This window comes from Thamnophis sirtalis, unplaced genomic scaffold, assembly GCF_051295495.1.
Source record: "Thamnophis sirtalis isolate CommonGarterSnake01/CBP01778 unplaced genomic scaffold, rThaSir2_p1.2 scaffold_18, whole genome shotgun sequence".
NCBI classification, from domain to species: domain Eukaryota; kingdom Metazoa; phylum Chordata; class Lepidosauria; order Squamata; family Natricidae; genus Thamnophis; species Thamnophis sirtalis.
The window spans coordinates 1,968,115-1,993,891 of NW_028261398.1; the positions used below are offsets into that span (position 1 = coordinate 1,968,115).

At 47.2% G+C, this 25,777-nt stretch overlaps 1 protein-coding gene across 4 annotated transcripts in view; it reads left to right on the top strand.

Moving 5' to 3' along the window:
• Positions 1 to 25,777, top strand: part of PC (pyruvate carboxylase) — a 130,306-nt gene that overhangs the window by 69,542 nt on the left and 34,987 nt on the right. For all 4 annotated transcript variants that reach the window (XM_087702963.1, XM_087702966.1, XM_087702964.1 and 1 more), the window contains one exon: positions 13,256 to 13,438. In XM_087702963.1, coding sequence (XP_087559089.1) covers positions 13,256 to 13,438 — 183 coding nt within the window. The remainder of the gene's footprint in view (positions 1 to 13,255; positions 13,439 to 25,777) is intronic.

The window sequence follows — 25,777 nt, forward strand, 5'->3', positions numbered from 1 at the left end:
TTGCATCTCCCTCTTCTCACCCAGAAGCAGGACTTTGCTGAAGGTCTGGTAAATAGAGGTTTTGCCCCCCACCCCTCACCCGTGTTAGCCAATCCCCTCTGCTTGGGATCACCCACACATTGCCTAAGGCTCCCCTTGCAATCGGTTCTTTGCAGAAACAAGGGCTGAAGACAGAGAGGACGTTCAGGGGAAGCTTTGTCTCCTGAGCTCCAGACGCATCTCTGCCTCCAGTTGGCCCCTTTCTCCATCATTGGATGCCCCCTTCCACCTTCTCTTTGGCACCTTGGCACCACTGAGTGGATTGCTTGCCGCTCTTGCCGCTTTTACAAGTTCTGCCAGGCAAAAGTCCCTCTGGAAGGACTGTAGTGGATCCCCAAACAAACTGTGGGTTGTTTTTTGGTCCCATGGGCAGCCAAGGCTTGGCCTGGTTTATGAGGAATTGGAGTGGGATTGGCTGTCCTCCTGCCCCCAACTCTGCCCCATCTTTCAATTTAGGGCTTCAAAAACCTTAACCTACCTTCCTCACTTCCCCACTTGAACAGCTACATGTTGGCAGCTGAAACAGAATCCGGCTTTGTTTTCAATAAATGCAGGTGTGGAGAAATTGCCCTTCAGAGCCCCCAGTCTAGTAGTCCGGTTTTTTCTGAGTGGATAACCAATCGAACAGCAGCTGATTAACAGCTTGAAAAGGAGTCAGATTAGCTGCTCTTGGAAATAGTAAAGAAGCAACTGCAAATCAGATTTCATTAAACCAGCAAAGCCCTCGGCAGATTCTTGAGAGGAGACAGTTCAGTCGCATTAGATAACCGTCCAGTTTTCAGGCTTCCAAGTAGCATCCATAGCATTTTATCCTGCCTCCCCCTCCTCCTCCTGGGAGTGATGGTCCCTTGAAGGAAGGACAGTTGCCTTGGGGCTAAGGCACAGGGAGCCAGCAGCTGAGGTGGGCCCCGGCACTCCTCAGCATGGATCTGAAAAGGTCTGGGCGAGCAGGAGAGCCCAATAAAAATGGGGACGGGTCACTGGGCCAGGTCTAAGGCTCCAGGCATGCTGTCCTCCATTGTGTTTGCCACAGCCCCGTGCCCCCCCCCATGCTGCATCTACTTCTCCAAGAGAGAAATTAAGATGATGGCAGGAAACTAGGACTTTGTCCCAGTCCGATGTTACTTTCATCGTTCTATTGTTAGCCTTGAGTTGGTTGGATTCGTACAACACACCAGACAAACAAGGTTAATGCTTAGCGCAATGTCGAAACCCAGCCCTATTTTCTCTTTCCCAAAGGCCACCCTCTCTCGGCCACAACCTCTTTCTGACCAATGCTTTTCTTCTGCTTCTCCTGGCAAATATTATGAGAAAGGAATGCCGGAAATGGCTGGAGAGAGGAGAAAAAGGAAACCAGAAGTTGATAGACTGGGGGAGGGAGCAGGTAGACAAAAAAGGCCCACCCCTCTCCCCTGTTGGAGGACGGTCTCAGCTCCCCTCCCCTCTGGAGCAGCCCGGACATCTTCAGTCCCTCCTTAACTGCCCTCTGGGTGCCTTGAGCCTTTCAGGGCTGCTGCCCGTCCTTCTTCCACAGAGAAGAGGGAAGCTCTACTGTCCACATCGCCCCTCAGTGCGAAGTCCCGTCTGGTTGCGCCCTGCGTGAGCAGACACCCAGATGCCAAGCCAGTTTTGTAGGGCACGGCAGAGGGAAGAAAGAGGGAAGAAAGGCTGCCGTGTGTTATTGCTGAGGACGTCTTCATTTCCCCCCAGTTCTTCTGACTCCGGAAGTTCAAGAGATAGAATTGGAGGCAGCCCTGGCCCCCGGCCCTTCAAGCTCAGGGAACTGATTCAACAAGAACCCCTGGAGTTCCACTTTTATTACTGTCACATATATTGGCATCCTGAAATTTTGAAAGAGAGTCAAGGCAGGTTTTTCTTTCTTTCTCGTCCTCTCTTCTTTCTGGGAGCTAAATTAGGTCTATGCAGCTGTTCTTGCATTCCGCCTTCAAGGTTACCGCCATGTTCCTCCCTGACTGCAGAGCCAGCGAGCCAGACCAGTTTACTGCTTTTCTTTTGTCCCTTTCTCTTCTTTATGATACTGTGTGTTTCTTCACTGCCAAAACTTTAATGAACATTTCTGCAGAATTAGGACACTTTCACAGTTTAGTGACACTTTGATTCATGCTCTTAACACACTTCGGCTTGGGTTTCTTTCACCCCTAATAAAGCGGCTTTGCGTGTCTAGAGATGCTGCTGCTGCTCAGCCTCCTCCTGGAATGGAGCAATGGCTGGGACCAGATTGCAGCCAGTGGTCAAAGCTGGACCTCTCTTTGGTGCCTTGTCAGGGAGCAGATGAGCAAATGAGGCAGGAGAGCAGGAGGAGGGAAGTCAGGTGCTGTAGGCCAAGAAGCGTGTCTTCTGCTGTTGGGGAAGAACACGAGGGCCGTCTCTCCTGGCCTTGGCAACCACGGTCCCAGCTGGTCATTCTGGTCAGGGGTGCAGGAGAGCAGCCGGCTCAGAATGCTTTGGACGCTGCGCTCAGGAAGATCCCTGAATTTTGCTTGCAGAGGGCAGAAGACGCCTTTCCTAGATTAAGCTCAGCAAGAGACTCTCCTCCCAGCTTGCTGAACACCACCGTGGTTCCAGCTCTGGAATGCCAGTGGTCTAAGATGTGTCTCTGCAGCTGGAGACCTCTCCCAGCACGGGTCAAATTGCCAGATGCTGGTCCTGTTGGGGAGCGGTCACCCCTCAGGACCCGGGCAGCTTCTGCCAAGGAGACCTGTGAGCTCTGCTCTGCAACGGGCAGACACGGAGAGACACCTGCCTTCCAGCCACAATTTCACAAAGGATTTTCTTTTGTCGGCCAGAAAAGAAGCGGGGGAGGGGCGAGAGACGTGCTGTTGTGCTTCGAGGAGTTGTCATCCCTAATTTGGAAGGGGGGCTGTAACTGATCGCATTCCCCTCCCCTCTGCAGCCTGCAGGATTTGTGTTCGAGTGACCTTCCTACCTGTCCTCTGCACCCAGCACCACGTTTCCCCAGCCTCCTAGAAACAAGATTTCATTCCTGTCTGTGGTGAGGTGGGAAGGCTTCACTGCCACAGTGCATTCATCAACCACCTTGATTTCCAAATTATCTCATTTTTCAAGTTTGCACAACATGTGCCATGATAAGCTAAGAAAGCGGCTGGGTTCACACGCCAAGCCAGACCACGTGAGTGAAGATTAATGCTAACCAAACTGAGCTTGGTGTGAGAATATAGGTGCTAAGCTGGTTGAGCCTTCTGCCCGAAGGTAGCCTGGAGCGCCCACTGGGCAATTTTGGCTTGACTTTATGGGGTATGTCATGGATGGACATTTTGCCGTCCAGCCGCAAGTAAAAAAGCAAAAGGCACAAATCTTGGTTGGAGCAAACCTGATTTGAGAGTGGAGGTGCTTGTGAAAGGGATCCGGGTGCCCTTGTTGCCCCTGAGTTAAATGTGAGCTGGCTGGGTGCTGCAGCTTCCTTGCGGGGGGTTACAAGGAGCAGGTCCTGGGAGGTGCTTGTCCTGGTCAGGCCTCAGGTGGAGCCCCCTGCCCAGTTCCCGGTGGAGAGAGAGGGGCAAATGGAAGGAGCTCTGAGGAAGGCTTTTGGGACGGTGAAATACAGCCTCCAGAGCAGAGGAGTGGGAGGCACTTCTGACCACAAGAGCTGTGATCCAGGGGCAGAATCGACCATGTGACAGGTGGGATTCTCTTTGCTGGAGTCTTCAAATGCTGTAGCAACAGCTGATCAGCTGCTTGAGCAAATCCTGCACTGAGCAGCAGAAGGCTGGACTACGTGGCCTCTAAAATACCTGCCAGGTCTTTGATCTCATTCCACTTGGAAATCGGGACCCTCCTTGGCTAGAGAATTCGGGTAGCAGATGCAGAGAAAGAGGGCTGGGACATAACTTCTGCATTACTCCTGATTTTTGAAGTAACCCAGTTAGAGTTGCCATTCAGGGCCGGAAATGTCTTTAGCAGAAGCCCCCTACTCTGCTTTCCCAAATTGGTTTGGGATACTTTTCATTTTATTTAAATTGTAAGTCCTGCCTAATTGATTAAAACCTAATTGTCTGCCTGGTTTACAACATCTAAATCAAGATGTTCTTACAGTGTGTAAAGCACTAAGGGCTCCGAGCAGCTCTCACGAGTAGCCTGAACAGCGAAGGAGGAGAAGCAGCAGCGTATGCCAGGAAGGCAGGCCAGCTGCCTTTGGCTCTGCACCCACTGAGCCCCTCCCTCACCGGGGACCCTCAGTAGCTCTCTGGGCTCCCCACACATCCCGCCTCTTCCAAGCCAGACTTTGGTCTTCCCAAAGTGTCCGAGCCTTGGACGTCTCTTCCACAAGGCCTTGACCAGTTCCAGCCAGCGGCCGCTTCCTTGGATGGCATCGTGATGGTTGGGGGGGGGGGCTCTTTTCCACCCTCCTTTGGCGCCGCGGTTCTCCTCAAGTGGTCCAAGTCCAGGCAGCTGTTTCTGGCTGTCCCCAGTGGGTCTCGTGGCTGCCACCCTTCCAAATCCACCACATCCACGGCACCTTAGGCAGCAAAGGGCAGGTGCAGCTCCATGGAGTATAGAGGAACAGCTGGGAAAGTGTCAGAAAGGCAGGAGGCTTTTGTGTGTATGTGTGTGAAGGGCTTTCTTGAAGCTCCACCCTGTGCCAAAATGGTTTCCGTTTGTGGCATTGCAGGCGGGTGAGGTAGCAACAGCCCTTAGATACGTGATGGTGAACCTGTGGCACGCGTGTCACAGGTAGCACACGGAGCCATTTCTTAGGGCACGCAAGGTGTTGCCCTGTCAGCTGCAGCGCACATGTGTGCTCTGGCCGGCTGATTTCACCCTTCATTTTTCACCATTTTACGTCCTCCGGAGGGTTTCCTGAAGCCTCCGGAGGGCAAAAACCAACCCAACGAACAAACCGGAATTTCGGCAACGGACTTTCGGTTTCCGTGTTGGGCCATTTTTCACCCTCCAGAGGCTTCAGGAGGCCTGGGGTATGTGCTGGGGGGTTGCGCGCATAGAGTTATTGGGTGGGAGCATATGCGCAGGACCTCCCCGCTTTTGGCAAAAAGGTTAGCCATCACTGCCTCATATGCCCCTTGACAGTCCTCTTACAGCCCTCTCTAAGCAGTTTACAGAGTCAGCCCGCTTCCCCCAAACAATCTGGGTGTCAGCGTTCCAGATGGCCTCCGAAATTAAATCAGAGTCCAAGGCAAAGTACTCCTCAAAGTTCCAATTTATTAAGAGAGCCATGCTGGTACATCTGGGAAAACCCGAATCTGAAGCTTCTTACTTTTCCCCACCCAAGTTAAAGTTCATGATCTTGCCCCCCCCCCGCCCCCAAGTCCATCACATGGTTCAATCTTCCACTGCCATGTTGGCAGTTCCACCCATCCAGTTCCGGTGAGGTGCAGAGATACCAAGACAAGGATGACCTTAGCAATCTAGAAAGGAATTTTATTTTGGCTGCATAATATTCTACTCCGTACCATTCCCCCTCCCAATTCCCCACCATCGAAACAGCGTAGTAGAATAGACGTGTGTCAGATCCAAAAGGAACATGGCTGCAGGGCTGACACGGGGTCCTCATTTTACCCTCCTCATAAGGCTGGAAGGCTGAGTCACCCTTGAGCCTGGTGGGATTTGATCTGCCCAATAGAGATGCCAGCCTCGGACCAGGCAAAGCAGCTCTGGAGATTGGGACTAACTGAGATGCCCTCAGACGTTCGCAGGAATAGGGCAGGGGTGAAATGCTACCAGTTCTGCCCTGTTCACTGGAACTGGGAGTAACAAATGCTTCCATTTCCCGAACCACTAGCAAAAAATGCTTTTAAAAGGTTAAAAAAAAAAAGGTTTCAAGCATCAGCTGTTTGACCACCAAGTCATGCCCACAAAGCCATGCCCACAAAGTCACACTCAGAGAACCGGTAGGGAAAATTTTTAGATTTCATCACTGGAATAGGGTCCCTACAGCTCCTGGCATCAACCGCATCTGTGCCTGGCCATGGGTGTCATTGATGGTGTGTACACAAACATATGCACATACCTCCATGTTCTGGAATCTTATATAATAATCTGCCCGGTCCATTTCTAAAGAAATAATTATCAGTCGTGAGTCTGTAATCTTTTCTGTTGACTCAGCTTTTTCTTCTACTTTTTGTATTCGTTGTTCGTTTTCTTCCACGATCCCTTTAACATCTTTTTATTCTCCTACTTTCTCCATTCTCTCATCTAGCTTGTCTATTCTTTCCTTCAAATCTTTATAAAGAGCTTGTGTCATATCCTTTAATTCTAAGGGCATTGTATTAGTTTCCCCTTGTGCCATTGGATCCAATGTCCTCTGATCCGCAGGGGTTGGAGGTTGTAGCAGAGGGTGCTGAAGATAACGCTGATATTGTTTTCTTCACCTTGTAATATCTTGATATTTGTAATCCACCAAATATAGGTCATTATGATTCCAATCCAATTTATAATTCAAATATAAGTCCACCACAAATGGAGGACAAAAAGGAAGGGGGGAAAAAAGAAAAACCAAGAAAAAGGAAAAAAAGAATAACTTTTATAATCCAAGTCCAAATCTCGTAGCTTTACTTCTTTTCTTCAGGTTCTTCTTACCTTAATCCAAATTACCTCAGGAAGAGGAAAAATAAATTTGTAATCCAAATCAGCCCACCAGCCCCCAAAATTACAATTATCCTATTTTCATCCCCCCAAAAAAATTGCACTGTTACCACAAGGGGAAAAAAAGGAATAAAAATGTAAACAGGAAGACAAGGAACAGCCACTAAAGAAAGGAATTTTAAAAAATCATAGTCTTATTTCAAAGTATTCAAAGAAAAAAAAAGAAGGAAAAACTTTCTGTAATCCATTTCTACTGCTTCACCTTTTAGTTTCCAAGAGCAACACTATTCCAGCAGAAAACGCAAAGTTCCCAACGTGCCACGCTCTATCAATAAAAACAATTTCTTATCAATTCAGTTCACAGGCTCCCAAGGTCACATCTTGCTCTTATCTCCACCAATTTACCCTGGTGCTTCTAGATGGCACAGTTCCAACGAAAGAATAAAAAAGTTTTATAAAAAGAAGAAAAAGACTCATATAATCACTTTAGTTTTAGTTATTAATCCCCAATTTGAAAATTAAGATATCCAGTCTGGTTTTCTGACTTTACTCTCCAAACCAATCTTTCTAAGCCAGTTTTATTTTTTCTTCCTTTATCCTTTGGGCTCCATCCACCTTCCTCACTGATGTTCTACTGGAGGTGGAAGGAAAAAACCCACTCCCACCTCCTCTGTTTAAGCTGCACTCTCCTCTCTTCTGATATTCCAAGGAGGTTCTTCTTACAAAAATTTCAAAAAGAGAAATAATGTATATATTAAAAAAAAGGATATCTCATCCAGATCGCTCCCATCTCTCTTCTGCCTCCATGCTCTTGCAGTGGCTGCCCCAGATTCGTAGCGGCCACTTTCTCAGCTATTGGCTTAGGGAGCTTCTTTCAACTCAATCAGGGAATTTGCGGGTTCCCTGAGGTCGTCGGCATGTGCTCCCCTTGTTTACCGTCCCTACAGGACGGCTTTGGTCCAAAAGGACACTCCCCTGACAGCAAAGATATTGACGGTTCTCTCGGGAGCCCCCAAAGGATGCGTCATCTTGCCACCATCTTGCTAACTATGCCTCTCCCCCAAATCTTATTTAAGATTTCAGAATACGGAAGAAGAGACAGAGGAAAACTTAGCAGAGATAATGGCAGAGTTATTGGCAGAAGTGATGGAGGAAACTAAAGGAAAGAGTTCTGAATGAGATTGGTGAGATATTTAGAGGGCACACCAGCTATGCAATGAGGAATCATTTACCCAGAGAGGTGCATGTTAGATTTACCAAGAAAGCAATAAAAACGAGAGATTTTGCAGAGAGTAAGGAACAATCCAATGAAGTAGAAGGGTAGAGAAATAGTAGCATTGAAACAAATATCGAGAAGAGTTAGAGATCTGAGAAGAGAGTACCAGTTTCTGGCAAAGTGTTTAATCAAAAGTTAATTTTAGATGGCTGATAGCTGAGGGAATCTTGGTGAATTGGCAGGAGCAAAGACGTAGACTAGATTCAATAGAGAAAGCAGAACAATTTTATGATCAATACTTGGGGCCACACGAGGAGGAGAGACTGAGAGAGGAGGGAGAGGTTAGGCACCAGAAAGGTTCGGCACCAGGAAGAGAGGCAAAGAACAAAGAGAGAAAGCAGTTAAGGATCGGGAGGAAATGGCAATAAGAGGAGGAGCCATAGGGCAAAGGAATCAAGAGAGACAAGAAAGATGAGAATGTCCAGGGCAACAAAATAAGTAAAAGTAAAATATGGAAGAAGTAAAATTAATATCAATTAACATCATTCAGTAATAAAAACGAAAAAACTGTTAATAAATTGGAGAAATTAAAATCAGACATAATTTGTTTACAAATTAAAAAACAACATATTTTTTTTAAATACCCCAAAATGGGAAAATTATATGCTTCGCTTACACATCAAAGTAAGAATGATGCTGCATTGTACATCAAAGAAACAATAAAGGCTAAACAATTTTTTATGGATGAGGAAGCGAGGATTTTAACAGTAGAGATAACAATGAAGTATAAACAAATACTTTTAGTTGCGATATATGCGCCAAATGACAATCAAGAAGAATTCTATGGTAAACTATACAGGAAAATAATAGAATTGGAGTATGAAAGTATATGTATTGTAGGCGACTTTAATGCAATTGTGAATGTTGATTTGGACTATGAAACTACAAAGAGAAATGAGAAACCTAGGAAAACACTTCCATTTTTTTAAAATGGCAGAAGAATTGGGTATTTAAGGTGCTTGGCGAGAAAGATATCTGGAGAAAAGTCAATATACATTTTATTCAAATAGACACATGTCTTGGCCTAGAATTGACATGATGTGGAGATGTGAGATGATTTATTATTTAATATACAAAAAATAAATATTGAAACAAGTATGTGGGCAGATCTTCATCTGATGAAAATTATATGGAGGAGACAAAAATAGAAGTTAAATCAAACCATTTTAAATGAAAAGAATTTTTTTCAGTTTATGGAAAAAGAGTTGGTCTTTTTTAAAAAAGAAAAAAAAAAGAAGAAACCCGATTACAAAATGTATGGGACACAGCCGAAGCATATATTAGAGGATTGGCAATGACATATGTGGGCAAAAGAAATAAAATAAAAGACAACCCCCCCCCCCCAAAAAAACCCTAGAAGAGGAGTACAAGTTAGAACTACAAAAAGACCCACAAAAAAAGAATATAAGAAATCAAATGGATTTGAAAAAACATAAGTTGAATTTCATAGAAAAAGAGGACTTTGCACAAAAAATTAAGAGTTCCAAGCAAAACCTTTTTGAAAATGCAAATAAACCAGGAAGATGGCTAATTTATCAATTAATTAATGATGAAGGGACTGTCTGTTATCAAAATGATGAAAAAAAGAAAATAATTCAGGATTATTATGAAAAGTTATATAAACAAGAGACAATTGCAGGAGAAAAAACAAAACAAATAGAAAAAGCTGAATTACCTCCAATATCAGAAACATTTAAAAAGACATTAGAGGAAAGGATAACAATGATGAAATTGACATAGGCAATTAAAAGATGAAAGAATGGTAAAACACCGGGTCCAGTTGGATTACCAGCAGGGCTGTACAAAACACTACAAGATGTTATAAGCAATACAATGTTGTAAGTATTTTATGAATTACCGGTAGAGGCAAAGATAACAAATTAGTGGATGGAGGCATATATCACCCTCATACCAAAAGACTCAGATTTGTAACAGATAAAAAACTATAGACCAATTTTCCTATTAAATGCGGATTACAAGATATTTACTTCAATAATGTCAGAAAGATTAAAGAGATTTTTAAATGAATTTATACATACAGACCAAGATGGCTTTTTACCCAAGAGGCAGATCAAATACAATATGAGAATAATTTTGAACATATTGGAATATTATGAAGCACATCCAGAAAAACAAATGATAAATCAATGATTTTTCTTGATGCACAGAAGGCATTTGATAATGTGAACTAGCAATTTATGCTGATACAAGTTATGGACTTTGGGGAGAGATTTATTAACATGATTAAAATGATTTATAATAAACAAACGGCAAAGGTGATGGTAAATGGAAATATGATGGAAAAGGTTAATATTATGAATGGTACAAGGCAGGGATACAAGGCAGAGATATCCTCTATCCCCACTATTTGTATTGAGGTTGCAGGTATTAAACAGAAATATAAGAGAGGACAAGGAGATAAAATATGAATAATAAAAACAATAAATAAAAAGGAAGAATATAAATTACAGGCATTCGCAGATGATTTGGTATTCATCTTAGAAGATCTGCAAGAAACAGGGCCAAAACTATTAGAATGAATAGAAGAATATGGTGAGGTGGCAGGGCTGAAAATTAACAAAGAGAAAACTAAGATATTAGTGAAAAATGTTACAGAGAAGCAGAAAAGGGAGTTAAGGAAGAAAGTAGCCATCCAATTTACTAAGAAAGTAAGATATCTAGGGATTCAATTAACTGCAAGATGTGTAACGATTAAGGAAGATAATTATAAATAATTAAGACAAATCGAGAAAGATTTGGAGAATTGGAAAAATTTGCAAAAATAGGAAGAATAGCAACAATTAAGATGAATGTATTACTAAGATTATTGTTTTTATTCCAAACAACCCCAATAAAATTGGAGAAAAATATTTTGAAAATCTTAATAAAGTAATAGTGAAATTTATTTGGCAGGGGAAGAAAGCAAGAATAAATTTTAACATGTTACAGGATGCAAGAACTAGAGGAGGGTTTGGACTACCAAATTGGGAATGATATTACCAGGCAGCAGTGTTAACATGGACGAAAGAATGGATCGTATTGAGAAAGATTATTGACATTGGAATGACTTGCAATTGGGTTGGCCTGCCTTTTTATGGTATGGGAAAAATTAGATACATGGTTATTTTCAAAGACATTATATAAGAAATGTTTTATTAGTAGTATAGGAGAAAATTAAGAGAAAAACATTACTTGAAGATAACAGTTTGGCTTTCAATGATAGAAGCATTTAATATATCCAAATATTATCAATACGGGAAATTTTAGATATAAAGATATTTTGTCAGAAAAGGGGAACTAAAAAGAAACAAGAATTGGAAAAACAAGGGATTGATATAGTTTGATATACACAATTGCAAATCTTATCTGGATATGAAAAAGATGCTAAACTATTTGGTTTTTATATGGAATTGACAGAATTGGATAAGATTGACAAGAACAGAAGAGAGTGCGTTAAAAATCGTATAATTATTTACTGCACATTAAATTGGAAGAAGAACGAGTAAAAGAAACAATGATAGCATGGGCAAAAAACTTTGGACATACAATAGAATTAAATAAATGGCAGAAACTATGGGATAGAAATTATAAACTAACAATGACAACTGCAAAGAGAATTTGTATAAAATGTTTTATAGATGGCATATGTCACCTGAAACATTGGCAAAAATGTTTAAAGACAAATCAATTAAATGTTGGAAATCTCATCAGGCACCGGGGTCGTATTATCATATGTGGTGGATATATGTAGAAGCAAAAAATATTGGGCAAAAATTTCGATGTGGTTGGAGAAGATTACACAGCAACATATTGATCTAAAACCTTGTTGGGTATCTTGTCAGAAAAATATAGTAAAGAAAATATGTATTTGATTATTCATATAATAACTGCATTTGTATTTGCACAAAATTGGAAGAGTGAAGAGATCCCTACAGATGAAAATGTGATTAAGAAAATATTAGAATGTGCAGAAATGAATAGATGAACACTGGCAATTAAAGGAAAAGAAAAGGAAGAATCTGATTATTATAGTATATGGGAGCTATTTTATCAATGGTTAGAGAATAAATAGGAAAGTAATGTATTACAAAGTTAAATAAGTTAAGAAAAATGTTATAACAATAGATATGTGAACTTTTAAGTACTAGTATTAAAATAAGAATAGATATGCGTAATGAATATGGTGATAAGCTTTAACTATTATGACACAAAAAATTTGTACCCAGATGACACACTATTTAACGAATGATGAAATGTTTGTATTAAAATAAAATTCAAAAAGAATTCAAAAAAGAAACCCCCCCATGCACAAAACCTACAAGGCCCGATGCGTTTTCTTTTCCTCGGCCACTGCTAATCCTCCTCCTTCTCTGAGGCTTATTCCAGGAAACATGCCAGCTGACCTCTGACTCTGCAGGCAGTGCCTTGGACACTGGGGAGGGGGAGAGCTGAAGGATGCCAGAGCCCCCCCTCCCCCAGCCCCTTTAGAGCACTGGTCCTAATGCCGCGATCCTTTAATATAGTTCCTCATGTTGTGGTGACCCCCAACCATAAAATTATTTTATGTTTTCCGTATTTTTTTGAAAATATGTGTTTTTCAATGGTCTTAGGTAAACCCCTGTGAAAGGGGTCCCGACCCACAGGGTGAGACCCACTGCTTTAGAGGCTGAGCTGGCAGCCTTGTGTCCAGCAACGCTGCAGAGCCCGACCTACAAGGTGGTCACCAGCCTCTGCGCTCTACCCCTTGGCTACCAAGGGGGAGCAGAAGGCCCTGATCTCCCAGGGAAAGCTATCGTGGCTCTTGCGGGGGTGTAGGCGTGTGCTAGAGTTGTCCGGGGGGGGGGCACTGTGGATTGTTGGGTCTCTGGGTGGCTGAAGGAATCTCTCAGCCTCCGAAGCCCACCTGCCCTGAATCTGGTCCAGGTCCACTCAGCAAAAGCTGCTCCAGCTTCATGGAAGCTGATCCCTGGCACTGGCACCATTGGCCAGGGAACAGCCTAACCAGGGAAGGAGCCACAGGGCTAGGTGGGGCTTCTTTGGGGCCTGGAGACTTGGCCTCGCCTACTCGTGCATTCAGCTTTTCTGAAAAGCTGCTTTTTAAAAAATGGTCTTGATACGGAGAAAGAGAGGAAAACAGAAACAGGGCGACAAAGAAAAAGAAAGAAAACATGAATGTAAGTCGGGATGCACATCCGGAGGACAGAATCAGAGAGCACGATTTTCCCTCCGCTGCAGCCCACAGACCAGGTTCGGGGGGAGGGGCTCCGGGGGACTCTGCATTTGGACGGGTCTGCCTCTTCCCTGGTGCAGGACATCCACAGTGATTCCTGGACTTGACCTCTGGCCCCTCTCCTCCAGGTCTTCCGGAGTGGCGAGGGGATGGGCATCCGCCTAGACAGCGCCTCTGCCTTCCAGGGAGCCATCATCTCCCCCCACTACGACTCGCTCCTGGTGAAGGTCATCGCCCATGGCAAGGACCACCCCACGGCAGCCTCCAAGATGAGCCGGGCTCTGGCCGAGTTCCGCATCCGTGGAGTCAAGGTAGGACCGGGGCCGTTTGGGGCTGCAGGGTGCCCCTTTAGTGGCCCTTGTGGGGCTGGCGTGGCTGGAGGGAGCCCTTGAGGGAATCCTGCCAAACGGTTAAGCCATATTTTGGGTAGCTGGTGTGGCAGAGCCAGCTTGGGGAACGCGGCCGTTGCCTTTTGTTAAGGCAGGTACGGATTTCCTTTTATTCTCTGCTCTTTATTTGCCGCAGTCGCACCTCCCCCACTTTCAGCTAGATGCTCCATGTAGAGAGAAGAGCACCGAAAGGCCGACGAGGAGGCCTCCGGGGACTTTGGGTGCAGCGGAACTGGCTTCAGTGGGGGAGATCTGACTCTGGCTAGCAGACCTGGAGTGGGCTTCCTCCCCGTGTCAGGAGCTGCTGGGCGGGGAGGTGGGAGGGGACCCCATTGGCTCCCCTGGGCAGAGTGGGGACCCAGCCTGCATCCCTGTCCTACCTTCCTATTGAAGGGTGGGGGGAGGGGGGAGATGGGTGGGGGGGAGGTCATTGGCGAACCCAGCAGACGCCTCTTCCCACGCTGGGTCTGAGCAGAGCCTGCTGGGCAGGGAGTGGGGAAAGGCCAGGGGGAGACAGGGAATGGCACACAATGCCCCGCCCTTCGTGTGGGGGGTGGGGGGGAGGGAGCCCCCAGAACAGAGGTGGGTTCCTATTCGGTAGAACCGGTTCGTCAAATCTACCGAACCGGTTAGAAGAGTTTCCACCAGTGGACCCGGAAAGCAGGCCACACCTACAGAAGAGCTTCCAAAATTTTTTTGAAACCCACCACTGGTCCTTGGAGATGATTATTCTACACTATCATGCTCATGTTTATAAAACTCAGTGCCTCTGTGAAAGGTAAGGATGACTACTGCGTTTGTGGTGCAATCAGAACATTGCGTGTGTTGAAGTTGTTTTAACGCAAACCAAAGATGCCTTTTAAGAAACAAGTTCACATCGTATTCTCATGCATGCCAGTGCTGTGTGTGAGGTAATTTAAGGTGGTTCTGACAAGTGTACTCTGCATCTTCATATCCGGTCACAAACCACTCCCATCCGGTCACATGGGTGGCAAAGCCACTCCCACAAAGGAGGCCACACCCACAGAGTAGGTTCGAACTATTTTTGAAACCCATCACTGCCCCAGAGGGAAGACGGAGGAGGCACAGCTGGCTGGATGAGTGCATATGGGCCTCTTCCAGGGGGGGTTGTCAGTTTTTTTACTACTGGTTCTGGGTGGGCGGAGCCTCTCACCACCGCCACTGCCAGTTCGCCCGATCCGGGAGCAACCCACCACCTCCGGCCTCTCTTAGAGGGAGTTTGTGCTCTTCTTCCGTTACTGCCTTGGTTTGTACAGCTGTTGCTCAGCTCACGGCTGGAGCATCAGCAACAACAATCAAATCCACATAAAAGTCACGGGGGGGAAGCAAAGTAAACAAAACAAAGCAGACCAGCCTGTGTGTGTGTGGGGGGACTACAGTGCTGGGGAAGAGTTGGGGTCTTGAAGGGGGGCCGTTTCAAAGGTGGGGACGTGGCCTGGATAGGCAAGATGGTAATGGAACCCGAGCGTGTGGATTTTTTGGACCTTATCAAAGGGGCGAAATAAAGGAGACAGGCCTGGTCCTGTTATATCACTCACTTGCAATCCTCACTTACTGACTGCCTTGCGCAGTGGCCATTTGCAAAAAACTAACTTTGCAATCTGTTCTTGTTTTTGCGACCGTTGCAGCATCTCAACCCCGTAGTCGCTGTTTGTGTAAGTCACAATTGACTTGTAATAAACAGAATTCAAACTGTACAGTATGGAAAGCTGAAGCAAGATTGTAAATTGCAGTTGTGTGATTTTTCAGTTAGTGACATCCTCACTTAAGAACCAGAGGAGTTGCCAAGTTGTAAGCTCAGTTGCACTCACACGATTTTCTGCTTAAGCAGTAGCTGGTCCCAATTGTGGTCACTAAGTGAGGATTACCTGGCGTTTCCTGATTAGAGTTCTCTTCACAACCTTTGGGTGGGTGGGGCTGGTGATGACCCCTGCAACCTTTTGAGCAGCAGGGCAGGAAGAAAGAGAGGCGGGGGGGGGGCAGAGGTGGGACGGGTGCCCTGCCCATCCAGAGGTCTTTGCCAGGACTGCCTCTCCCTCTGGAAGGGCATGGGTCAGGATCACGCCCTTGTCTGTGCCAAGAGACCCTTGGACGGCTGGCTGTGAGTTTGGGCCTCGCTCTTTTATCTGCTCCCCCCCTCCCCAGATGCCCCATTTCAACAGCTGGGGGCCACTTGCCATGTTGCCCCGGCTGCCCTTGCAGGCTGACCCCCTCCCCCAAGCTGGAGGGGCTCTGAGCTGCCAAAGGCACCCGGAAGAGAGGCAGTGCCCTGGGGTCAGCCAGGGAGGCTCCTGGCTCGCCCGTCTGGGGGAGTCCTGGGTGCTTCTGCAGTGCCAGGAATTGAGGAGGCCACGGAAGGAACGGCTGACCTTTGCTGCTGCTCTCCTGGTCTGGATGCCCAATGGAATAAATGTGGATGAGTTTCTCCAGCCTCCTCCTCCTCCTCCTCCTCCTCCTCCTCCTCCTCCTGCACATCCTGCTCTCTGCCTTCAGATGTCCTCTGTACCCATTGCTGCACTGTGAGAAAGCAGACCTAGTACTGGGACAAAGCCTTTTCTTCACTGCTGGAGCTAGCAGATCTCATAGCATTTGCACAAGCAGCTCCCTCCGTGCCCAGCGTATATTCTGCAGGTTCAAACAGCAGCAATTCTCCTGCTTTCCCCACCTCTGGCTTCGTTTGCTTCCAGGAATAGGAAACCAGGATAGAGAAATGGCCCTTTTGCAGGCCTGGAGTGGAAGTGGACTGTAAAACAGCTCCTTCCCCCACTTCCCTCTGGCTTTTGTAAGCTAGCTAGGCTAAAATTGGATTTTTTTGGGGGAAAAGCTGTTGTGACAGAGGCAGAAAGAGGAGGCTGAGCAGCCGTCTTGGTTTCCTCTCGAACGGAAGGAAATGCTGTAGAAAAGGTAATGAAGACACAACTACCAGTTTGAAAAGGGCAGGGGAAAGCTATGTAGGAGAAGGGTAACGTTGCCACAGAGTGTTGCCATGCCTGTTTTGTACCCACAAAAGAGTCTTGCCTGGAAGAACGGCAGGTCAGTTGCCATTACTTGGAATCTCACATCAGCTTCCTTGGCTGAGACGTCGGGCTGCAACACCTGGTCTTTTAATGCTGAAAAAGTGTATCTCGCAGAAATGGGGAGGATATTCTTGGTTATTTAGTCCCCTTCCATATTTCATGCAGAACAGTCCACAGATACCACGTCCTCCAGGGGTTTCTGTTTAGTCTCTGTTTAGTCCCTTCAATCAACTAGGTATCTACTTAATTGTGCCAACGGTGCCTAATTACCAAACTGTTTGATTATCATGGGATACTTTGTCAAGTGCTTTAATAAACTCAAGATAATTTATGTCTGTGACACTCCCTTCTATAAAGAAGTAGACATAATTTATCTTGATTTCATGGAAGCACTTGGCAAAGTGTCTTCCTTAGTATCCTTGCTACTAAGCAAGTTATTCAGTCAGAAAATGAAATAAGCCTGCTTTGATAAGCCGCCTTCTTGACAAATCCACGCTGACTGCTAATAATTACTGCATTTCTCAAGATGCTTTCAGATAGTTGTCTTTATGATCTGCTAATATTCCCAAGAATTGATGCCAGGTTAATTTTGTGCCTCCTTTCCCCCTGCTTGAAGGTGATATTTTCTTTCGTTCACCTCTCAGTTGTTCCCTAGTATTTTCCTTGATTTGATTTTTTTGATTTTGATTTTATTTAGCATTTATAGGCCGCCCTTTTCCCTGAGGGGACTCAGGGCGGCTTACAATAGTAAGGGAAGGGGAGTGAAAGACAAAATACAAAAGAAAATGTGAAATAACTAAAAAGTACTAAAACACAACATTCACTCAGTATTCGGGAGGGGCAAGAAAATTTATCCCCAGGCCTGACGGGCTAGCCAGATCTTGAGGGCTGTGCGGAAGGCCTGGACTGTGGTCAGGGTACGAATCTCCACGGGGAGATTGTTCCATAGCGTCGGAGCAGCAACTGAGAAGGCTCTCCTCCGGGTGGTCGCCAGTCGGCACTGACTGGCGGATGGAATACGGAGGAGGCCCGCTCTATGCGATCTGATGGGACGCAGGGAGGTTATTGGCAGAAGGCGGTCTCTCAGATAGTCAGATCCACTACCATGGAGCGCTTTATGGGTGGTAAGTAAGACCTTGAATTGCACCCGGAGATCTACAGGCAGCCAGCGCAGCTCGCGGAGGATAGGTGTTATGTGGGCGAACCGAGGTGCGCCCACAATCACTCGCGCGGCCGCGTTCTGTACTAGCTGAAGTCTCCGGGTGCTTTTCAAGGGCAGCCCCATGTAGAGCACATTGCAGTATTCCAGCTTAGAGATCAGACACAACAGTTCTTCCAGGTTGGACTTTGGCATCTATATGGTGATTCATCCATGATTCCAGGTATTTTGTTTGAGCCTGGTTCCTCCTTAGAAGAGATACGACCCAAAGTGTTTGTTAGCAGGTGGGGCCTTCAGTGCCTTCCCGGAGCATCTGGGAAAGGGTTCCACTTTCTCTCCCTTTTCTTTGAAATGCATCTGAAGACGCTTCCTCCCACATTTGTTCTCAGGTCTCCATCAAGCTTCCCATGTTCCTCACTGGGCTTCTTTGCCGAAGCTCAAGGGCAAACTGGGCAAGGGAGCTCTTCCGGCTCCCCTCTGCCCTGAGTGAGGGGCAATCAAGGCCACCCGCACCTCCCATTTCCACCCAGAGCATTTTTTGCTGCGGCCCATGAATCCCCATTTATTTTATTCAGTGGCCAAAGTGGAAAAACAAACAGCAACCCGAAATGTAATAATTAACAGTGAGGCAAGTAGACTGGCAAATAAACGGGCATGTTTTATTCATTACTGTTTCATTATTCATTATTGAATAAAACATTTTGGTGATTCCTTCTCTAGTCTTTCAAAACAAACAATAAAGAAAGAAATATGTGTAATAGTTCATAACCTCTTCTTGAGTTCAAGGGAAATTTTATTGCTGGCAGATTTAAATGAAAAACAATGTGTGTTGCTGTGCAGTCCCCAATGCAAGTGGAGGAAGGGACCCACAGAGGCTTCCTTGTGAAAGGGACACCTCCACACCTGGGAGCCCAGCAGGTGCTCCGTAGGGAAGGGGCCCCAGTGGAGAGAGGACGAGCAAAGGGCTCCCTCCGCCTGTGGCCCCAGAACCCCCTGCACTGAGCTGTGGGGCCCAGAGGTCTCCTAGCATCTCCTGCCTGGGCTCCAGAGCTCTGCACACACCAGGTCTTCCCTGCCAGATGGGCTGGGCTGGCTGGACAAACCGCAGAATTGGTAGCCAAGGATTGGAGTCGCAGCCCAGGCGAATTGCTGGAGTACAATTTGCTCACCTTGCTTTCCTCCCCGGGATCAGGACAAAAACCAGCCAATGCGACATGCAGCCGTAGGAGAGGAATGCAAGCGGTGTGAGAAGAAGACAGGCCCAGAAGGTCTGCAGAAACAGGAACAAGGTCACCCTACCTTGCAGCCAGGTAGAGGCCGTAAGTGAAACCCGGCAAGAGAAATGCCGAGCGGAGCCAATTTGGCATCTTCCAAACAAGTCAGGCTCCTGCCCAAGCGCCTGCCTTTAACACCCCGGCTCACTCGGGGGAGCAGAAGCCAAATCTAGAACAAAGGCAGAACGACGCCAGTCCTCATGGCTCCCTGAGCTCAGTTGTTCCTGCAGTCGTCCAGCTGAGACGATGAGGGATTCTGGCCGACAGGCATCCATTTCCCAGCCAGGTGGGAGGGAGGGAGGGAGGGAGGGAGGGGTCTGCTTGCCTGTGCAGCCCCTTGCCCAGCCAGTTTCCTCCTCCGGCGTTTCTTGTCTTCTGCCTGATGTCTGGTGCTGATCTCCGTTGCCTACTGGATCCTTTTATATTTCCTCCTCTGGAGTCCGAAAGACAGATGTTGCCCGTTTCCTACCTGGGCTTCCCTCGCCAGAAGGTGAAAGTATTCTAGTGCAGATTCCCCCCCCCCCCCCGTTCCTGTGTCTCAGGTTAGAGGCTCTGAAGGCGAAAAGACAGTCAGAGCAGCATCCTTTGTTTTGCGAATGTCGACTCCTAAAAAACCCTTCCAAATAAATACTCCCTTGTTGCCCAAGAGGCCCTTCGCCCTTTGCAAGTAGGACTCTTTGAAGCCAAATCGTTGCCATGATTGTTGAGGTGGGGTTTGTGGTTTGTGATTGCTTGGAAATGCCTGAACATCTCCCACTCCAGGTTTTCTAAACAGGGAACCTCCCCCCCCCACCCCCATCCCCCCCCCCCTCCCGGCCGAGTTTGAGGATGGAGGATGGCTGAAAAAGAGGCTGGAAAGCTTTGAGTTGTCTTATTTAGGAAGATTTTCAGGTAATAATGTTTTATCCATCATAGAAAAATAAAAGAAATAAACATCAACATTATTTGATGAGAGCCAAGGTGGCGCAGTGGTTAAATGCAGCACTGCAGGCTACTGCTAGATCAGCAGGTCAGCGGTTCAAATCTCACCGGCTCAGGGTTGACTCAGCCTTCCATCCTTCCGAGGTGGGTAAAATGAGGACCCAGATTGTTGGGGGCAATATGCTGACTCTCTGTAAACCGCTTAGAGAGGCCTGAAAGGCCTATGAAGCGGTATATAAGTCTACTGCTATTTGAAGCCTCATAAAATAAAAGTGTTTTCAACTATACTTTCTAATTACAACTAGGAAAAAGTCATCAGGGACCAGAATTACATGAAAGGTAATTAATTATCAGGTCCAATAACATATAATCCCCAATGGCCTAATTACATCCAGTCAGAGGGAATGGCCTTATTTCTGCTGCTGAGGGAAGGTGGCAGGGCTGGAGGCCTCTCGCCCTTCAGGAAGCACCTCAAGATGGTGATCGCCCTCTTGAAATCCCCTTCTCCCCCCCCCCCCGCCTCCGTGGGGCACCACCAAGCATGTCTTCACGACAAGGACTCAGTTGCACCATTTCCACTTACGCTTCCCTTTCAAGCTAGATGTTTGTAGCCCAAAAGATCTGGAATCTTGTTTGGTCATTTCTAGCTTGAACTAGAAAACCGGTCTCCAGGGAGAGCACTCTAAAACCTTTAATAGGACAAAGAGAAAAAAAAATGACATATAATAATAATTTTAATGTAATTTATATCTTTAAGAGTGGTTTCCAGCCTTTTCTTCATCATAGGCCCCCTTTAAATACCTTTTGTGGCCACAGACCATGGCCGAGGGACCCCAAGACGTAAGGCATTTCTCCAAGCCTTTGTGGCTCCCCAGGGGTCCATGGAGAACCACTGTATTTAGCACGTGTTACATGCAATGGGAACGGCACGAAACGAACATTGGTCTTTGCCCCGGCTTGGGAATGCAGCCATTGTCCCGGTGGGGCCCCTGGCCTGGCCACCCTCCTCTCACCAGGCAGGAAGGGGAGGATCTTAATGGGCTTCTTTTTAGGCTACTGAAGAGGAACCGACCCCAGCGACTCCGGGCCTTGGCTACTGCCGTTTGACCCACCTTCAACCTGGGTGTTTGGCTCTCCGCCCAACCCTCTCTCTCCCCCACACACTAGCAGAGTTGCATGAGAGCCTAGCGGTCCTCTAACTAACCCAAACGCCTAATGAAGCAGTAAACATTATTCGTTTCAGACAAATAGTTCTCCAATTTCCTCTGAAAAACTTCCAGTAATGAAGCACCCTCAGCTTCTGGAGACAATCATCCCATTGATTAATTGCCCCCACAGTCAAGGGAATTTCCCCTGATTCTAGGTTCCTAGTTCTAGGTTCTTTCTTAACTTCGAACTATTGCATTTCTATTAAACACTTTATAACAATGAAGTTGGCCCCTCTTCTTTATGGCCGCCCTTTAGTTCTCTCTCTCTCTCTCTGTCTTCAGTAAATCATTTGCCATTAATTTATCTCCCACATCTTCAAAGGCATTTTTCCTCCATGGGCCTTTTTTCCATTTCCCCCCACTTCATTGTAACCGTTACTATTGCCCTTCCACTCACTCCACAATGAAACACCTGCAACTTATGGTTCCTTTGTAAGAACGGGAATCAAAGTAACCAGCCCCTTTCATAGTCTGGGGGTGAGGATCAAACACAGGCATTCACATGGTTTAACTTCAGCCCATTCACACATTTATCCTTCAGCAGCCCTTCCACCACGGGCTTTAAATCCATTCTTCCTTCCAATGTAAGGTTACACGGTTTCTGGTGAATTACTTCACCAGTGTTCTTTAAAGTCACTTTTAAAGGGCCCGTATGTACCCCTCCTCTGTTGTCTTCTTGGGCCCATGTAAGAGGGTCCATTTTTCCTTGTGCTTCCTTATTCTTTTTCATCTCCTCCTCCTCTAAATCCTGATTATTTTCAGCTAATTCCTTGGTTTCCTTTGGTGGGTCCTCTGGTGCAGGTGGCTCAACCTGGAACCTTGTAGGTACAATACTGTCTTCTTCCTGTTTTGGGCCAGGATATGGAGGAAGGGGGTCCAAGGGTTCCCGGTGGTGGAAGGGATGTGAATCCCGTATGAGCCCCCAAGGCTGTTATGTGCTCCTGGCCACTTTCCTTCACAGGTTTGCCAATGGCACCCTTGCCTGACCAATAACCAGCCAAGACACAGTGAAGGCGTTTCGTTTATTGCAGTTAGGCAGGGAGAAGCTATCAAAGGTTGGTTCTCTCCAAAGTTCATCATCTTAAATCAACATCTTGATACATTCCCTGCACCGGCTGCCCGTCCCTCCTCATTCCCCACTGACTGAGGTTACATCCTCTCTGACCACCTTCTACATTTTCCTGCTGCCTTCCTCCGCAAACATACTAAACCATACATTGCATGTGCATTGAAATGAGCAGACAATATATGCTAGGTGCGTCAGATAATATTCATCAGTCTATTGAGCTCTTTTAGCTTGTTTTCAAGTTCCTGATTATTTTATGGATTCTTAGAGGAACAGGTTCTTTCCTGTTTCTCGGTTCATTTAGTTTTATCTTTCCTCTTTTTTCAATTTTCTTTTGTTTTATCTTTAAGCTATTTCTTCTTGCCCCTTCTTCCTCTTAGAATTCTAAGTTCTGAAGACCTTTCACTTACTCCTCTCACCACTGCACCCCTAGCTCAGCCGAAGTCTCCTTGCAAGCCAAGCTCCCTGCTCCCTGGTGGTGGACTTTGCTTTGACCAAGGAGCCTCTGTGAGCCTCTCTCCTTGGAACCCGAAAGAGCCCCAGGGCCAGGAGGGCGGTGGAGCTTCGGATGCACACCCGGATACGGCCGTTGCGTCCTTTGGTGGCCCTTCCACAACTTTGTGCAAACAAACCTTTCTCGCTCCCCTTGGTCCCAGATGAGGCTCGCTCTTAGAACGTTTATGCAGATCTGTCTCACATGATCAAAATAACGTTTAAAAATTAAAAATAAGAGTTTAACTGAATTCAGGCAAAGGCACAACACACAATGCGTGTGCCAAATGAATCAAAAGGTGTCCCGGACCTCTCAAGCCAACAGCTTTGGCCACTGGTCTTTGTGCATTTTGCTGACAGTCACATATTCTGTGACTGACACCACAGCAGACAAAACCTAGGCAGAAACAGACATCAGGGCAATTCATAGTTAATCCCAGTTGACCAGTTTCCCACCAGCATCACAGAGTCCTTCTTTTGGCAATCAAGGCTCCCCGTAGGTAAAGCAGCCAGGCGGGGTGAGCTCAGAGGGGCCAGCTGTTGGCAGCCCTCCTCTCTGTCCCCAGAAGGGCCCGCGGGAGCGAGAACCGAGGCCTATAGGCGCCGTCCTTTGGCTGCCCACGTGACAGCCACCATTCACACACAGCCACTCGGCCCTTGGAACTTGTGGAAGCGATTCTTGCTTTGGATGGGCTTTTTTAACTTAAAAAGTAGCATTTCATCTGTATTGAAAGAGGCCTTTGCAAGAGATTCTGATGCCAGGTTTTGGTTTGAGGCGAGGGCTTTAGAAGATGAGAAAGAAAAGTTTAACGATGTGCCTGATGCAGCTGAAATTCGCCTTTGGCTTCTGCAGGAGCCCAGCTGTGTGGTGTGAACTAGGCCACGGCATTAAGCTGCTTTGGGGCTGATTGGTTTGGGCATTGAGTGTCATCTGATGCCAGCAATTGTCACAATTTAATTTGGATTAGAGAATTAAATACACGGTATCTCTAAGGAAAAGGCCTTTGCTTCTACCAGCTGTATCATACATGGGAAGCTTTCTGGGGAAAAAAGCTGTTGGATAAGAGGCCGCCCACGCTCCTTTGTCTGGCATCTGGTGGCATGAATCAATAAAAACAGGAAAGGGCCATAAATGTTGGTGTTAAAGTCAAAAATTCATTGCGTGTTGTTCAGCTGGCCAGGCCCCCAGAAAGCCACGGTGGGCTGCCTAGATATTCTGCCTAGATATTCTGGGGAATGGATGCTTGAGAACTGATGAAGCTGCCTGATTTAAGCCTGTTTACTATTGAGAAGCAAAAGTGGCGTTATGGGGTAATACATTTTGGTCAGACTAGAGTCATATATTACTCAGGATACAATTAGACCCATCACTTCTCTGAGAAGGGAAAGGTTTCTCTCAACCCATTTATCGTCTGCCTTTACAAGTTATTAGTGTGACTCTGTGAATGGTGTGGTGCCATGTTAGATTAACTCTGTCATCTTTCCTCCTTCTCCTAAACGTGTTAGCAATTTTTGTGTTCGTAAAAAGAGGGGGGATTTTGTCTTTTTGCCCCTGAAGGTATTTAAGCCCTCGACAGGCTAGTCCCAGTGCCCCCTAAGGCTGTGAGGAGCCCCGCCTTCTGCCAGTCCATGCTGGCGAGCGCCAGCCTTCTCCAGAGTTGCCCTCACCTACCTGGGAGGAAGGTGGGATAAAGGAGCGGGAAGTGCGTCATCAGGCTGGCCCAGCCACCCTTGTTCTCTCTTTTCCAGCTCTCAGACTGCAGCCTCTGCTTTAGCAACAGCAACAGCAATAGCAGTTAGACTTCTATACCGCTTCCTAGGGCTTTCAGCCCTCTCTGAGCGGTTTACAGAGTCAGCATATATTTCCCCCACAGTCCGGGTCCTCATTTCACCCACCTCGGAAGGATGGAAGGCTGAGTCAACCTTGAGCCGGTGAGATTTGAACAGCCGAACTGCAGATAACAGTCAGCTGAAGTGGCCTGCAGTACTGCACCCTAACCACTGCGCCACCTCGGCCCTTATCTTTGCTTTGCCCCTGCAGGCTCTCAGTGAGTCTCATGGTGACCGCCGGAGGCTCACCCGGAGCTGAGCTTTCTCGGCTTCATCTCTTGCTCTGGTCTCCAGGCTGTCCTCCTCCCAGAGGTGCTTCCTGCTGGGCCCAGAGATTTTGAATGATGCCGCTTAGCTTGGGGCCAGGTCGATCCTGCCATGCCTCGAAAATGATCTGTCTTTGCCCAGCTCAGCCACAGAGATGGCCTCTCCAGGGGGGGCGGGGGCGGGCTCTGTGCATGCCCTCCTGCCACCCCCCCTCCCTCCCTCCCTCCTCTTCCAAAGGGGGCGGCTGTATGCCTGCTGCAGCCCCGTCCCTGAAAGGCCAGGCTCCCCAGCCTTCTCCTGATGGTCTGAGTCTTGTGGGATGTCCACCTTCTGGAGAGCTGTGCCCCATGCCTACCACTGGGGTTCTTCTTCCCCACAGCTTGTGGCCGGCTCAAGCAGACGCTTGGTGGGGGAGGCTGTGGCTCCACTTGGGCCCCTGGAGAGCCACATGTCTCGGGGCTCTCAAGCCTCCTCTGCCTTGCTTGATTGTGCATCGGCCGACTGAGTTCTGGGGTGAAGAAAAACAGGGAACGCGAGTCTTCCTTGTGGAGAGGGTCAGGTCCCCCTCCCCCACCTCCTATCGCTTCTTTCAGCTTCCCCAAGCGTCCCCTCTGGCCTGCTTGCCATCCCCGACCGGGTAGAGAGGGCAGTAGGCTGCTTACCCCTTCTGAAATAAGGTCCCATTTGGTCATGCGCAGAGGACAGGGGCTCCTCCTTCCGGGGCTGCCACTGATCCCTGCCCTCCAGATCCCCTTGGCAGGAGCAGTGGGCGATGCCCGCAGTCTGGAAGGGCCAGAAGGGCATTTTGTTAGCCTCATTCCTGAACCTGTCGCTCTTGGAGAATGCAACGCCTTTGAAAGGGACAACGAAGTTATTCAGGCCAGAGAGCTGGCCTAGTTTGAAATATTCCACTTCTCCAGGCAAACTTTGAGAGACCCTGGGTCACCCACAGTAGCACTGCCTCACCAGGCAGTAAACATCTGCACCCGAGGTGGGATTTCACCTT